This window comes from Mustelus asterias, chromosome 10 (assembly GCF_964213995.1).
Source record: "Mustelus asterias chromosome 10, sMusAst1.hap1.1, whole genome shotgun sequence".
Taxonomy (NCBI): Eukaryota; Metazoa; Chordata; class Chondrichthyes; order Carcharhiniformes; family Triakidae; genus Mustelus; species Mustelus asterias.
Window position 1 is genome coordinate 104,217,255 of NC_135810.1, and position 17,796 is coordinate 104,235,050.

At 44.5% G+C, this 17,796-nt stretch overlaps 1 protein-coding gene across 1 annotated transcript in view; it reads left to right on the forward strand.

Annotated features, from left to right (window-relative positions):
* The window catches only part of relt (RELT TNF receptor), a 90,224-nt gene extending 79,331 nt beyond the window's left edge, over positions 1 to 10,893 (forward strand). The window contains exon 11 of the mRNA XM_078222344.1: positions 7,436 to 10,893. Coding sequence (XP_078078470.1) covers positions 7,436 to 7,447 — 12 coding nt within the window. The 3' untranslated portion in view covers positions 7,448 to 10,893. The remainder of the gene's footprint in view (positions 1 to 7,435) is intronic.
* Positions 10,894 to 17,796: the final 6,903 nt, after the last annotated feature.

Consider the following 17,796-nt stretch of genomic DNA (forward strand, 5'->3'; position numbering starts at 1 on the left):
GCAGCTGGAATACAAAGTGAGTCTGAATTTTCCTCGAGTGGATGGAGCTAGTACAAGGGGGCATAACTATAGGGTTCGTGGTGGGACATACAGGAAGGATATCAGAGGTAGGTTCTTTACGCAGAGAGTGGTTGGGGTGTGCCTGCAGTGATAGTGGAGTCAGACACTTTAGGAACATTTAAGCGGTTGTTGGATAGGCACATGGAGCACACCAGGATGATAGGGAGTGGGATAGCTTGATCTTGGTTTCAGATAAAGCTCGGCACAGCATCGTGGGCCAAAGGGCCTGTTCTGTGCTGTACTGTTCTATGTTCTAATAATGGTGACCATGACAACTATCTGGTTCACTCATGTCCTTTTGGGAAAGAAATCTGTTTTTCTTACCTGGTCTGGCCTACATGAAACTCCAGAGCCACAGCAATGTGCTTGATTCTCAACTGTGCTCTGAAATGGTCCAGCAAACCACTCAGTTCAAGGGCAATTAGGGATGGGCAAAAAATATCCGGGAAAAAAAAAGTTGAGAACAGGCCAACTGAAAAGTTCAAATCTCAGATTGATAGTTTATAGTTAGACAAGAATAATAAAGATTATTAAACCAAGGTGGGGAAGCGATGGCCTAGTGGTATTATCACTAGACTATTAATGCCAAAAACTCAGCTACTATTCTGGAGACCCAGATATGAATCCCGCCATGGCAGATAGAGTCATAGAGGTTTACAGCATGGAAACAGGCCCTTCGGCCCAACTTGTCCATGCCGCCCTTTTTTTTTAAACCCCTAAACTAATCCCAATTACCCGCATTTGGCCCATATCCCTCTATACCCATTTTACTCATGTAACTGTCTTATGGGTCTTATCTGCACTGTATGGGTTCTAAGATTCTAAATTCATTACTTCATGAAGGAAGTGTTTTCTTGAAAGTTGCCTTGCTATACTGTGGAAACGCTAAAGCTTTAAGCTGTTGACAATACTTATCTGCCTTATCTTACATTGTAATTTACAATAGATTGGGAATTATGCAAGTGTTAACACATTAGGAAGTGATTCATGTTGTGTGCCTTTGTCAATGCTGGTGACACATCAGATCTCATTTCCTGCTCTTTCACATTCCTTTCAATATGTTTCCTCTTCAGTATGTGCGGCACGGTAGCACGGTGGTTTCCTCTTCAGTGTGTGCGGCACGGTAGCACGGTGGTTTCCTCTTCAGTATGGGCGGCACGGTAGCACGGTGGTTTCCTCTTCAGTATGGGCGGCACGGTAGCACGGTGGTTTCCTCTTCAGTGTGTGCGGCACGGTAGCACGGTGGTTTCCTCTTCAGTGTGTGCGGCACGGTAGCACGGTGGTTTCCTCTTCAGTGTGTGCGGCACGGTAGCACGGTGGTTTCCTCTTCAGTGTGTGCGGCACGGTAGCACGGTGGTTTCCTCTTCAGTATGGGCGGCACGGTAGCACGGTGGTTTCCTCTTCAGTATGGGCGGCACGGTAGCACGGTGGTTTCCTCTTCAGTGTGTGCGGCACGGTAGCACGGTGGTTTCCTCTTCAGTGTGTGCGGCACGGTAGCACGGTGGTTTCCTCTTCAGTATGGGCGGCACGGTAGCACGGTGGTTTCCTCTTCAGTATGGGCGGCACGGTAGCACGGTGGTTTCCTCTTCAGTGTGTGCGGCACGGTAGCACGGTGGTTTCCTCTTCAGTATGGGCGGCACGGTAGCACAGTGGTTAGCACTGCTGCTTCACAGCTCCAGGGACCTGGGTTCGATTCCTGGCTTGGGTCACCGTCTGTGTAGAGTTTGCACATTCTCCTCGTGTCTGCGTGGGTTTCCTCCGGGTGCTCCAGTTTCCTCCCACAGTCCAAAGATGTGCAGGTTAGGTTGATTGGCCATGCTAAAATTGCCCATTAGTGTCCTGAGATGTGTAGGTTAGAGGGATTAATGGGTAAAATATGTAGGGATATGGGGATAGGGCCTGGGTGGGATTGTGGTCGGTGCAGACTCGATGGGTCGAATGGCCTCTTTCTGTACTGTAGGGTTTCTATGATTTCTATGATTCTATGTTTTGACCTCTTAAAAATGTTGCAATCTACTCAGTTCTGGTGGCCAATGGTGGTGATACATGCTATATAGTGTGGGGAGGCGATGGCTTAGTGGTATTATCGCTAGACTATTAATCCAGAAACTCAGCTAATGTTCTGGGGACCCGAGCTCAAATCTCGCCAGATGGTGGAATTTTAATTTAATAAAAAAACTGTCTGGAATTAATAATCTACTGATGACCATGAAACCATTGTCGATTGTCGGAAAAACCCATCTGGTTCACTAATGTCCTTTTAGGGAAGGAAATCTGCTGTCCTTACCTGGTCTGGCCTACATGTGACTCCAGAGCCACGACAGTGTGTTTAACGCTCAACTGCCCCTCAAGGGCAACTAGGGATGGATAATAAATGCTGGCCAGCCAGTGACGCCCATGCCAATACCCATGAATGAATTTTAAAAATCCAAATTTCTCTCCTTCCCAATTCGGGAAGCTCCCCCTGAGGCAGAAATGTATTAGGGAGCCATCCTGATGTGACTGGGTTTCCTTCGGGTGCTCCGGTTTCCTCCCACAGTCCAAAGATGTGCAGGTTAGGCACATTGGTCATGCTAAATTGCCCCTTAGTGTCAGGGGGACTAGCTAGGGCAAATACATGGGATGATGGGGATAGGGCCTGGGTGCGATTGTGGTCGGTGCAGACTTGATGGGCTGAATGGCCTCCTTCTGCACTGTAGGGATTCTATGATTCCATGACTCCGCCCTATCTCCTCAGCTATCCTGTTCCCAACCCCGTCTCCACGGGAGACTTCAGTCCATGTCTGGATGTCGAGTGTCGTAACTTAATCACGGCATCATCATACCCAAACTGACAGGAAGCTTTTCCAAGCTGAGTATATTTTTGCAAATGCTGCTTCAACTATTCAGCCAGTGCCAGCCTTAATCTAGAGACGGGAGCACAGAAAGAAAAACACAGAGAAATCTATTATTTATGTCCAGTGGGATATGATGATAATTTTCTAAACTAAACATTCATTGCACGGATGCTGAATCTTTGTAGTCTTTTGATGAAGGCAGGTTCTCTTAAAGAAAGCAGCAAGTCAGTGCTTAAGTCATTATTTTTGTTCTAAAGCTTGCGTGTCTTTCCATTTAATTTCCAGTACTGTTGCCGTCATTTGCCTATTCCTCTGAGCAAAGAATTCTGTGTTCAATTTTTAGCCCTTGTGCACTCCTATGATGTCTTATTTGAGCAGATTGTATAATCCTCGAGGTATCCAATGATTGCTGTCTCGTCCGCTCCCCCCGCACGCTCCATTATTTTAAATGAAGCTGATGTCAAATGGAATGTTCGTACCGGGAATTGCTGTTAGTTTGCAGTTCTGGGAAATAAACAAAAGATGTCACGGAAATCCAAATGGCCAAAATCAGATGAGGGAAGGGGACAAATCTCGATTGAGTTTGGCGGAAGTTAAGTTTATTTATTAGCGTCACAACTAGGCTGACATTAACACTGCAATGAAGTTACCGTGAAAATCCCCTAGTCGCCACACCTCTGCGCCTGTTCGGGTACACTGAGGGAGAATTTAGCACGGCCAATGCTCCTAACCAACATGTCTTTTGGGCTCTGGGAGGAAACCAGAGCAGTCGGAGGAAACCCACCAGAGAACAGGGAGAATGTGCAGACTCCGCACAGACAGTGACCCAAGCTGGGAATCGAACCCTGGTCCCTGGCGCTGTGAGGCAGTAGTGCTAACTATTGTGCCACCGAAGTACTGATCAGTCGTGGAATGCAGTCCTCAAATTGCCTAAACATCCTGAAATACTAGGAGATTTTTTTAAAAAGCAGAATTTGATGAGTTTTGTCACCATAAAATAGCACAATTTAAATAGATGGAAAGGCGGTAATGGTGAACTGAATAACGTCAGTTCTGGAGCTTAGACTCTGTTTTGCTGAACATTGTATTATTTATTATTCATACACATTCCAGGCACATGGGCCTCTTTCACCTACTTAAACAAGTCTATCCTTCCACTTTCATCTAATTGTAGTTGATGGGTTCAGGCGAGTATTTAAATTGAGAAACGAGGGACCAGATTTCCAATGGTCTTGGAGGCGGGGCCAGGAAAATCCCGCTGGAGAGCGGTGTGTCAGCTTTCCGGCCTTCTCCCATCTCCAAGCCCTTTTCAAGGAGGCTGGGTCAAAGGGCAGTGGCTACCTGCCCGCGCAGGTAGCTAACTGAAACAGAACAGGCCCCTCGTCCACAGCGGCTGAAATTTTCCAGTTGGCAGATAGGCCACCCAATTTGACCAAAACATGGCCGGTGAAAGGAGGCATCCTCCAGCCTCAGACCCAGCACTCCAGAATATTTTAAAGTCATCTCCCCACCCGCCATTCTGTTGCCTGCGTGGAAATATGGCTGCCATTGTGACCACACGCCACCCTGTGAAGGGACATTTTAGCAAGCTGGCAGCTGCAGACATTTTTATTTACAACACTTCTAAAAGTGCGCAGAGGCTGCCTCTGTCTTGAGGCGTCCGCCACTCTCTCCCCGAGCTCTTCATGTCGGAAGGCCTCATATTGACAGCCCGGCCACCATCATTAATTGAAGGGCGAGTGTGGCCTTTGACCATTAGTTGGCTGTCAGTCGGGTGACTGTTTCCAACGCAGTGCGCAATCGGAATCCGCATTTAACACTGGCCTCAGCACCCTGACCCCAAAACAAAAACCCTTCCTGGGGAATTACTTACTCCCGAGGGAAAGTGATGTGAAGCTACAGCTTTCTTTGATTACTAATGAGGAAGCTAGGGTGCATTGTCGCATTTTCAAAACTGCTTAGGTCTTCAAATGAAAAGTGCAAATGCCTGAATATTTTTTTGTAGATGTGCAGCATAATGACTTCAGGACATTGCAGGTCATAGTCATAGAGGCTTACGACATGGAAACAGGCCCTTCGGCCCAACGTGTCCATGCTGCCCAGTTTTTACTATTAAGCCAGTTCCAATTGCTTGCATTTGGCCCCTATCCCTCTATACCCATCTTACCCATGTAACTGTCTAAATACTTTGTAAAAGACAAAATTGTACCCGCCTCTACTACTGCCTCTGCAGCTCATTCCAGACACTCACCACCCTCTGTGCCCCTCTGGACTCTTTTGTATCTCTCCCCTCTCACCTTAAACCTATGCCCTCTAGTTTTAGACACCCCTGCCTTTGGGAAAAGATGTTGACTATCTACTTTATCTATGCCCCTCATTATTTTATAGATGTCTATAAGGTCACCCCTAAGCCTCCTACGCTCCATGGAAAAGAGTCCCAGTCTATCCAGCTTCTCCTTATAACTCAAACCATTAAGTTCCAGAAGCATCCTAGTAATTCTTTTTTGCACTCTTTTTCTAGTTTAATAATATTCTTTCTATAATAGGGTGACCAGAACTGTATACAGTATTCCAAGTGTGGCCTACCAATGTCTTGTACAACTTCAACAAGAAGTCCCAACTCCTGTATTCAATGTCCAATGAAATCCAGCATGCCGAATGGCTTCTTCACCACTTTGTCCACCTGTGACTCCACTTTCATAGAAACATAGAAACCCTACAGTGCAGAAGGAGGCCATTCAGCCCATCGAGTCTGCACCGACCACAACCCCACCCAGGCCCTACCCCCACATATTTATCCGCTAAGTACACATCTCAGGGACAATTTTTTTTTTAACCTGGCCAATCAACCTAACCCGCACATCTTTGGACTTTCAAGGAGCTATGAACCTGTACCCCTAGATCTCTTTGTTCTATAACTCTTCCCAACGCCCTACCATTAACCGAGTTACAGATGGATGACTACTCTTAGTCTGAAGGTTTAGTTAAATGTTGTTTCCTGAATAATTGTTTTCACACAGAATTCTTCCACTGAAAAAGTAATTTGTTACTTAAAGCAAAGATCCACTTGCTTTCTGTCTCGCATTGTTTTCTGTTAAGGGAGGGGCTTTTTTCCAAACCTGGAACTCTTTAAGGATGTTTAAGCTACCCTTTTGAAATGAGAAAGCATGACTAAAGATTACTTAATCCTTGCTACATTGTTTTACTTATTTTTAAAAATCTATTGCCACAAATCCTGTCTTTGTTCCAACCTGGGACCTTTCATTACAGTCTGAGGAATTAAAACAGGCAGTTGACTGTAAGATGTTCTCTCTCATAATAATTATCCAAAGTGTAAGCGGTAACTGAAAATAGACTGAGAGTCTAGGAATTCTCCTTTGAACCTGCAAATCCCAACCTGCAGTAACTTTAACCCCAAATTAAGTTATTGATATCTCGAAAGTAATGGATGTTCAAATATTCAAAGAGATCAATTGACAAGTTATTAGTAATTTCTGTTTGCCATTGCATTTAGGTAGAGTATCTAGGGGAGGTCTTGAGGCACAGTGGCAGCGTCCCTACCTCTGGACCAGTAGCTCCTGGTTCAAGTCCCACTTTAGGACTTGATGGCCATGGAAGGTGTGTTCATAATATGGCAGATTGCTTGTCTGGGGAAGGTGGTGGCGCAGTGGTCTTGTCACTGGACCAGTAATCTAGAGACGTAGGGTAATGTTCTGGGAACCCAGGTTCAAATCCTACCACACCCAGATGGTGAAATTTGAATTCAATAAAAAAATGGAATTAAAAAGTCTGATGACAACTGCGAAATATTGTTGTAAATACCCATCTGATTCACCAATGTCCTTTAGGGAAGGAAATCTGCTGTCCTTACCTGGTCTGGCCTCCGTGTGACTCCAGACAATGTTGTTGACACTGAAATGATGGAGCAAACCACTCAGTTCAAGGGTAATTAGGGATGGGCAATAAATGATGGCCCAGCCAGCGACGCCCACATCCTTCCAGTATGCCTGGTGAGTCAGAGAGTTTCCCTCTAAAAATCATACCATATTGTAGAAGGCAGCAAGAAACCACCGCAGTACTTAGTCAAGCATAATTACACACCAATCCAACAGAAGTCGATGGTTGGCAACGCCCTCTTACGGCATGTTACCCAAAGGCAGAGAGTACCGAGGGGGAAGGGCAATGAGCTGAGTGATGGAACTGGAATATATTGATGGATTTTTACACAAATAGTTGTGACTCAACATTGTGTTGTGGCATTTCTATCAACCAGCTATGGCAGGAAGCTATCTGGGTTTAATACAAGACAGAAATAGCGGCCTCCACAGCTTCAACAGACAACCGGTCTAAACCTCACATCAGAATGGCAGACCATAAGACGACCACAAGACATAGGAGCAGAAGTAGGCCATGCAGCCAATTTAAAGGGGATCTGATCCCAAAAAACAGATAATTAACCACTTAGATACACATCCCAGTCTAAAAGAGATGACGCCGTGTATCACATCTCAAAATGCCTTTGTTTTTCTTTTAAATAGGTTGGCGACTGAGTTTGCTGAAGATCGTGAAGAAGATCCACAAGGGACTCACAGCGTGAGTTAAAGCAAAGGTTGAGGAGAACAAGTCCAGTTCGAAGAACATTTAAGGAAAAAAATCCCTCTCCCAAATATTCTAGATTATCTGCGACAAATTAAGAAGCAGGGTCTACCCGAATGCGGGCTGGCAAATTGCATAAAAGCCCAGTGTGAAAGATGGGCAAAATTTATCTTTAAAGTTGAGTCTCAAAGAACGAGCTCTGTTGACAGCTGAAATATGCATCATTTGAAACACTACACACAACCCCAGTTACTTTACATTCCTTTGTATGTTGTTTTAAACTCTTTGAGAGAAAAAAAAAGTTACAACCTGAAAGCTGTACCAAAAATTGGTGGTTTATCAGCTTACTGTCCCTTAGAGACAGATTTTTTTTTACTTAACATGGAAGATGTCTTGACAAAGTCACATGTTGTCTATTTTTTAAATTGTATCTTGAGGACAACTAGATCCCTGTTGTGGAACTGAGTTAGAAACCTCCTGTCTTGGAGCCCGACTATTATTGAGCCATACAAAGTGAATAAAGACTGGGCTTGCTATATTTATGACTGGTGCACGCTAATGACAGTAACGAGGAACTACATGAACTGTGATCACTTCTGTTTTTTAAAAATGTATTTTAATTAGGTAACAAGTGCAGGTGACAGGCAGACAGTTCTGAACTTTCACACTAAATATTCAACCAGTGATTCACAGGAAAGTTGACTAATCGCTGTAGATCTGTTTCTTAAAAAAATAGTAACTTTTGAAACTGTCTCAAAGTTTGACCTAATCCATGTTACAAGTAACCCTGGATATTGTCCCTCCAAAAGCTGAACTTCTCTTTGATATGGTGATCAGGTTAACCTGAAGGGTTTGAACGTTTTAAAGGCAATGCCAGCACCCATTAGGTAAACAAAAAGGAGAAGTTCTAAAGTGGTCAAAATGGATACTACAGCTTTCTCTACTTCCCTATTATCGCTAGACTATTAATCCAGAAACTCAACTGATGTTCTGGGGACGTGGGTTCAAATCCTGCCAGGGCAGGTGGTGGAATTTGAATTCAATTTTTAAAACTGTCTGGAAATAAGAATCTACAGATGACCATGAAACCATTGTCAAAAAAACCCATCTGCTTCGCTAAAGTCCTTTAGGGAAGGAAATCTGCTGTCCTTACCCAGTCTGGCCTACATGTGACTCCAGAGCCACAGCAATGTGGTTGACCCTCAACTGTCCTCTGAAATGTCCTAGCAAGCCATTCAGTTCACCACCATCTTCTCAAGGGCAACTAGGGATGGACAATAAATTCTGGCCTTGCCAACGATGCCCATGTCCCACTGCTGAAGTGTTTTATTATTGGAAAGTGTTTTAATATGTCAAAAGCAGTAATGTACCTTTTTAAAGGTATAATGTAAAAATGCAAGTAGATTGTTGCTATGTAGCCATTCTTGAGATGTCATTTGTCCCTCTTTTTAAAATGGAGGATGGTGGGGGGGAGTTGTTTAATGATTTTCAACTTGGAGTTTGTGTATTAACAACACACACTTTTCCTTCACTAATTCACTTCTCGTTGTTAGAGTGTGACTTCTGTTGACAACAGCTGTGTTGCCTCAGCCAGGACCTGGCATTTGAGGAAGTGTGGATTCGCAATCTGTTTAAACATGGCAGAATGAATTGGCGTTGAATTCAATGTGACTTCACTGCAAATGTCAGCTTCTGGGAAGGGGATAGAAGGCAGTGTGGCTTTTCTAAACTGGGAGAGGAGCATGTATGTTCATTGCCTACAGTGGCAGTTATGATGATTTGGTTTATCCCCTGTGTACTATCAGTGTCATTGCGTACATTGAAGCTATTAACCAGACAGAACAAAACCTTGCTGCAATGAGGTTGCGTGCGTCGTAGGTATTGTGGAGATCCCTCAGCCGGAGGGTTCATTCACTGGCCTTATGCACCAGTGCGTGAGGTGACACCCAGAGTTGGCACGGTCTAGGTGTGTTGTTTCATTAGCTTGTGGTTCCACGTCTCACACCGAGGAGGTTCCAGCCAGAAATGTAAATATTACCCGCCTGCTGCGAGCCGTGAAGAGATAATTGTGATGGCTACATCACCAGCTCAAAACAGAAATTATGACACAAACCAGCGATTAAAAGTGGAATTGTACAATATTATAACCCTGATTTGGAATTGGGTGGATCTCACACCACATAAACGGGACTGGTTCCACTGATTCTGGGCAACACATGGGCCATGTGTCGGCGCACGCAAACATAACAATTCTCACTTCCGTTTTTATTATAGCGGTAACTATGAGCGAAATGCTGACTAATTGTCCTTTTCAAACTTGAGAACAATAAACATTGATCCAGTGTCCAGTAAGGATGGTTGCATTTGACTTGCATTTTCTAATAGCATTTTCTAACCATCTTTAGATTTATAAATAGGTCCGAGGTTTGGAGGAAGTGCAGACGTTTCAAGAATTAAACTTTTTTTTCATTATGTAATAAATTCAGTTGGCTGAATAATCGGTTAGACAACTGAAGTGTGACTGGAAGATGTGTTATACCATATCCCAGCACAACCATTCATAGCAACCTAGGTTCCACTGGCATGATCTTCTAATATGACTTCCACTACCAAAGCTGTGGAGAGCAACCTTGGAGAGGAGGGCAGGGGGTTGGATTTCTGACCCTCCAGTGCCAGCCACTGTTGTCCCGAGACACAGGATAGGCAAGCCCTCAGCTAATTTGTACTAGCCATAGTTTTTAAAGTTGCTTCTCTGTCACCATCGATGTTATGGATATTGCCCTGCAACCTAGTCGGATTGGCTTCTGGAGCAGCAAGCCCCCAGCGTATTATAGACTTGGTCCTTTACCCAGTAAGGGTGGGATTCAAAGCCATGTCTCCTCCATCGGAGATACTACAAAGACCACTGGTCATACTTCATTCGAAGTAACTAGCCTGGTCCCGGGCAAACTTAAAAGACTGAACCAAGCATTTCTTCTTTCCAAGTGCGGACAGGCATTAGACAAATCCAGTTTTAAAAATCCATTCGAGTCAGATCATAAGATCATCATTAATATGTTTATCTGAGCATTTAAAGAGGGAATCTATCAGGTGTGACACCAGAGTGCAACTCCTGATTCCATCCCCCTTTGCAAAACCTGTTTACAGCATTTTAATTCTGGGTGAAAATTAGTTTACATATTGCTGCTTTTTACAATGATTTTGATAATTATTTTACTCTTTACTTAATTTATTCCTCATCGTGTACTTTTATTTGGACTTTCTGTAAAGTATTGACAAGTATAAGTGAATGCACTGATTACAAAGCCATCCTTGTGTCACGTGCTTTGTTTATTTGTGGTTGGTTATGTTTCAGGATTTTTATTGTATGGCTCTTTCAATAAACTAAAGTTTGTCACTCAGTCACGTGGTGATTTATACGACAACAAAATACTGCAGCTGCTGGAAATCTGGGATGGCAACAAAAGATGCTAGAAATAGTCAGCAGGACTGGCAGCATCTGTGGCGAGGGCAACATTTGGACTCGAATGTGATTCATCGTCAGTTTTCATCTGTTTCTCTCTCTTCACAAATGATGCCAGTCCTACTAAGTATGTCTAATACTTATTACACGGTGATTCATTTTAAGTTTGCACTTAACTTTCTTTGATTAAGATACCCTTTCTCCATGTGGGCACAGTAAGAAGTCTCACAACACCAGGTTAAAGTCCAACAGGTTTATTTGGAATCACGAGCTTTCAGAGCGCCGCTCCTTCATCACTCACCTGACGAAGGAGCAGCGCTCCGAAAGCTCGTGACTCCAAATAAACCTGTTGGACTTTAACCTGGTGTTGTGAGACTTCTTTCTGTGCCCACCCCAGTCCAAATTCGGCATCATTTCTCCATGTGGGCTTGTTTGAAGTGATTTGTTTTGTCTGAGTTAAAATTTTAACAACTGAATACATTTTTTTAACTCCCAATTATTCGGATTTAACTTCCCATTTAACTCCCATTTATGTCGGGACGGCACGGTGGCACAGTGGTTAGCACTGCTGCCTCACATTGTCAGGGACCTGGGTTCGATTCCCAGCTTAGTTCACTGTCTGTGTGGAGTCTGCATGTTCTCCCCGTGTCTGCGTGGGTTTCCTCCGGGTGATCCGGTTTCCTCCCACAGTCCGAAAGACGTGCTGGTTAGGTGCATTGGTCATGCTAAATTCTCCCTCAGTGTACCCGAACAGGTGCCGGAGTGTGGCGACTAGGGGATTTTCACAGTAACTTCATTGCAGCGTTAATGTAAGACCACTTGTGACACCAATAAGTAAACTTTAAACATTTATTTGATCAGTACTGGATTTAATCTGTCTAATCTGGGACACATTTTATTGAAGGAGACAAAAACACATCAGAACTTCTCTGACATTCAACATTACAGCACTAACGTACGGTCATCAGTTGCAAACAGATTCATGCAAGTGTCACAAGTGTCAGCCAATGACCATCTCCAACAAGAGAGAATCCATTGCCCCTTGACACTCAATGGCACTACATCACTGAATCCCCCACTATCAACATCCTGGGGGTTACCATTGACCAGAAACTAAACTAGACTAGCCATATAAATACTATAGCTACATGAGCAAGACAGAGGCTAGGAATCCTGCAGTGAGTAACTCACCTTCTGACTCCCCAAAGCCTGTCCACCATCTACAAGGTACAGGTCAGGAGTGCATTGGAATATTCTCCACCTGCCTGGAGGAGTGCAGCTCCAACAACACTCAAGAAACTTGACATCATCCAGGACAAAGCAGCCCGCTTTTTTAAGAACAAAAGGACTAGGAGCAGGAGTAGGCCATTTGGCCCCTCGAGCCTGCTCCGCCATTCAATAAGATCATGGCTGATCTTTTCGTGGACTCAGCTCCATTTAATCTACCTATCGTTACCTTGAAAATATTCAACGAGGTATCCTCAACTGCTTCACTGGGCAGGGAATTCCACAGATTCACAACCCTTTGGGTCAAGAAGTTCCTCCTCAACTCAGTCCTAAAAGTGCTCCCCCTTATTTTGAGGCTATGTCCCCTAGTTCTGGTTTCACCCGCCAGTGGAAACAACCTCCCTGCTCCTATCTTATCTATTCCCTTCATAATCTTATATGTTTCTATAAAATCCCCCCTCATTCTTCCAAGTTCCAATGAGTATAGCCCCAGTCTACTCAGTTTCTCCTCATAAGCCAACCCTCTAGACTCCAGAAACAACCTAGTGAATTTCCTCTGCACCCCCTCCAGTGCCAGTATATCCTTTCTCAAATGAGGAGGCCAAATCTGTGCACAGTACTCCAGGTGTGGCCTCACCAGCACCTTATACAACTGCAACATAATCTCCGTTTTTAAACTCCATCCCTCTAGCAATGAAGGACAAAATTCCATTTGCCTTCTTAATTACCTGCTGCACCTGCAACCAACTTTTTGTGGTTCATACACAAGGACACCCAGGTCCCTCTGCACAGCAGCATGCTGCAATTTGTTACCATTTAAATAATAGCCCATTTTGCTGTTATTCCTGCCAAAATGGATAACTTCACATTTACCAACATTGTACTCCATCTGCCAGACCCTTGGCCACTCATTTAAACTATCTATATCCCTTTGCAGATGTTCAGTGTCCTCTGCATACTTTGTTTTACCACTCATCTTAGTGTCATCTGCGAACGTTGCCACAGTACACTTGGTCCCCAACTCCAAATCACCTATGTAAATCGTAAACAATTGCAGTCCCAACACTGATCCCTGAGGCACACCACTAGTCACTGATCGCCAACCAGAAAAACACCCATTTACCCCCACTCTTTGCTTTCTGTTAGTTAGTTTTGGTACCCCTTCCGCAAACATTCACTCCCTCCACCACCAACACACAGTGGCAGCAGTGTGTACCATCCACAAGTGAGAAGTCTCACAACGCCAGGTTAAAGTCCAACAGGTTTATTAGGAAACCTGTTGGACTTTAACCTGGTGTTGTGAGGCTTCTTACTGTGCCCACCCCAATCCAACGCCGACATCTCCACATCACATCTACAAGTGCACAGCAGGAACTCCAAGGCTTCGTAGGCAGCAGATTCCAAACTCACGACCACTACCATCTAGGAGGACAAGGGCAGCAGACATATGGAACCACCACCTGGAAGATTCCCTCCAAGCCACTCACCGTCCTGACTTGGAAATATATTGCCGTTGCTTCACCGTTACTGGGTCAAAATCCCGGAACTCCTTTTCTAACAGCACTGTGGGTGTACCTACACCACAGCGACGACAGCGGTTCAAGAAGGCAGCTCACCACCACCTTCTGAAGGGCAATTAGAGATGGGCAATAAAACCTGGGTGAGCCAGTGACACTCACATCCTGCAAATGAATTTAAAAAGAGAGTCATTCAGGAACTCAGCAGTCATGTGTAACTCTGTTTTAAGTCAAACAATTGACTTTCTGGACAGAGGAGATCCACCCTAAACTAAGATCTGTAGATCTACCCTAAACTAAGCGATAGTTTGATTGAAATGTTGGATTAATGCTGACCCTCCCTCCCTACTCTTTACCCCACGGTCACCTGATCCACTAGTGAACTTTGATGTTTGTTGGTGATGATAGTGGACCGTTCCACACCAACATCATGTTCCACAAGTTTGACCCATTGCGACAGTGCTACCAGGTCAACAACTGCATGATGGTGGGTGCTTGGATAGTCACTACAAGAGTCGGATGGAAGCGGTTGGGTTAAAGCTCCTGAGGATCATTATTCAAGCCAGAGCCCTGTCCAAGCTACCTTCAGTAAATTGCCCAGCCAGTTATTTAGAGGGGCATTCAACATTAGTCCCAACAGCAGAAATGATTAAGAGATTAGAGAGTTATAGTCTGTGGCAGTGTAGAACTGGTTCACTGTTTAAAACTTACAAAATCCTATGAATTGGCTCCAACAGACATCAAAGGGTTTGGCAGTAGTTCAATCACTGAATTTTGTTCTCAATTTGTACTGCAGGGAAGTTCTAGAGATTACCATCAGAACGGCTGGGAAAGTAAACATTCCTGGCACTTAGGGAGATGTAAACTGGTAATACCGAGAGGTGTGATTGGATGAAACCAAACTGGTGTGCCCAAACACTGAGAACAACTTGATTCAAACATACTGTACCCAAAGCAAACTTAACGCTGCAGGCATCCTGATGTAAATCTGCGGCTGTGGGGAAGCCGCCCACCCACCCCCCACCCCCCCCCCCACCCACCCACCCCCCACCCCCCCCCCCACCCACCCCACCCCCCCCCCCCCCCCCCCCCCCCCCGCCAACCCCGGTACCCTTTGCACATTATTTAAAATAGAAAACTGGAGTAACCTCTGAGGGTCAGAAGAGAAACAAATTTGAAAGACATTTTGCCACTTCCTGTTCCATTATGAACAGTCTTTTACTATTAAGCTGGAAAGATCTCTATAATGTCATATCATCATGAAGATGTTATGTTTCTTTGATTCTGTCACAATTAGTGCTCAATATTCTTTAAAACTATATTTGATTGATACTTTTACATTACAACTTTTCAAAATATGGGAGGTTGATTGATGTAAAGCCAACAGTTAAACTATGGATGGTACATAACAGTTAAAGACTGGGGCAGCTTGGTGGCACAGTGGTTAGCACTGCTGCCTCACAGCGCCAGAGACCTGGGTTTGATTCTCCAGCTCGGGTCACTGTTTGTGCGGAGTCTGCATGTCCTCCCCGTGTCTGCGTGGGTTTCCTCCAGGTGGTCCGGTTTCCTCCCACATTCTGAAAGATGTGCAGGTTAGGTACATTGGCCATGCTAAATTCTCCCTCAGTGTACCCGAACCGGCGCCGGAGTGTGGCGACTGTGGGATTTTCACAGTAACTTCATTTCAGTGTTAATGTAAGCCTGCTTGTGACACTAATAATTAAATTTTTAAACTGGTTGTGAAATCTGGCACTCTTCCAAATGAGTCATTGTTTTGTTTTCTTTTTTTTCTTCAACGTAAATTTGCAAGTGCCTCCTGACTTGGCTGCGTTATTCAGCTGTGCTCAGTAACTGTGGCTTGTGACGTATCTTTGAAAGAGCAGCAGAAGAGTAACTCATTGTGGCTGATACGCTGCTGGGTGAAAGACATCCATTTCTGAGTCTTAAAGCCACTAACATCAATAACTTCTTTCTTTTCTTGCTCGTTGCTGGTGGATAAGGGAGGTGATGGCATAGTGGGAATCCAGAGATCCAGGGTCATGCTCTGGGGAGCCGGGGTTCATTTGATTTGATTTGATTTATTATTGTCACATGTATTGGTATACAGTGAAAAGTATTTTTTCTTGAATGCTATACAGACAAAGCATACCGTTCATAGAGAAGGAAAGGAGAGGGTGCAGAATATAGTGTTACAGTCATAGTTTGGGTGTAGAGAAAAAAGTTAGAACAGTGTTTTAAAAGCATAGAGCAAGAATATAAGATAGAATTAGACGCTATGCTGGACACAGCTTGCAAGAAGTCGCCACGCTCCAACGCCATAAATCCCACCATTGTGAAATCCAAATTCAATAAAAATCAAGTTTCATGATTGTCATTAAAAACCCACTGGTTCACTCATGCCCTTTAGGGAAGGAAATCTCCTGTCCTTACTTGGTCTGGCCTACATGTGACTCTAGATCCACAGCAATGTGGTTGACTCTCAACTGCCCTCTAGAGATGGCCTAGCCAGCCACTCAGTTCAAGGGCAATTAGGGATGGGCAATAAATAAATGCTGGCCCTGACAGTGAAGCCCGCATCTCATGAATGGATAAAACACAATCACCTGTCATTTCTGTTGAATGAAGGTTCCACATTTCCAAAAAGTCAACTCTTTAATTGTCACAGGAGTGAAATTCTTGCAGCAATGGAGTAGAATCCCATAAGACCATAAGACATAGGAGCGGAAGTAAGGCCATTCGGCCCATCGAGTCCACTCCACCATTCAATCATGGTTGATTTCAACTCCATTTACCCGCTCTCTCCCCATAGCCCTTAATTCCTCGAGAAATCAAGAATTTATCAATTTCTGTCTTGAAGACGCTCAACGTCTCGGCCTCCACAGCCCTCTGTGGCAATGAATTCCACAGACCCACCACTCTCTGGCTGAAGAAATTTCTCCTCATCTCTGTTCTAAAGTGACTCCCTTTTATTCTAAGGCTGTGCCCCCGCGTCCTAGTCTCCCCTGTTAATGGAAACAACTTCCCTACGTCCATCCTATCTAAGCCGTTCATTATCTTGTAAGTTTCTATCAGATCTCCCCTCAACCTCCTAAACTCCAATGAATATAATCCCACGATCCTCAGACGTTCATCGTATGTCAGGCCTACCATTCCTGGGATCATCCGTGTGAATCTCCGCTGGACCCGCTCCAGTGCCAGTATGTCCTTCCTGAGGTGTGGGGCCCAAAATTGCTCACAGTACTCCAAATGGGGCCTAACCAGTGCTTTATAAAGCCTCAGAAGTACATCCCTGCTTTTGTATTCCAAGCCTCTTGAGATAAATGACAACATTACATTTGCTTTCTTAATTACGGACTCAACCTGCAAGTTTACCTTTAGAGAATCCTGGACTAGGACTCCCAAGTCCCTTTGCACTTTAGCGGAGAAGGAGGCTGTTCAGCCCATCGAGCCTGCACTGACAACAATCCCATCCAGGCCCTACCTTAGTAAACCCACATATTAACCCTGCCAATCCCCCTGACACTAAGGGGCAATTTAACATAGCCAATCCACCTAACCCGCACATCTTTGGTCTGTGGGAAGAAACCGGAGCACACCCACACAGACAGGGGGAGAAAGTGCAAACTCCACACAGACAGTGACCCGAGACCGGAATTGAACCCGGGTTCCAGGTGTTGAGAGTCAGCAGTGCTAACCACTGTGCCACCATGCTGCACTTCTGAACTCTAATACAATCTGAAGTTAGTTTAGCAGTCAGTCCGGCCAACCAGTCTCAGTGGATATTTGTTTGTCTCACACTCAGCTCAGTGCTTGCGAGCAAACTGTTTGACATCAAGAAAAGCTGGACAACATGAAACAATAACACAAAATGCTGGAAAATCCCAGCAGGCAGACAGCAACTGTGGCGAGAGAATAGAGCCAACGTTACAAGCCAGGATGGCCCTTCGTCAGAGTTGTTTTTGTTTTAGATTCCAGCATCCGCAATATTTTGCTTTTATCGATATGAAACAATGATGGTTTAACTTTTTATGCCAGCAGCTGGTGTATAAAATTAGCTTAAAACACCTCCATACTATTAGGATTGAATTATTAATAA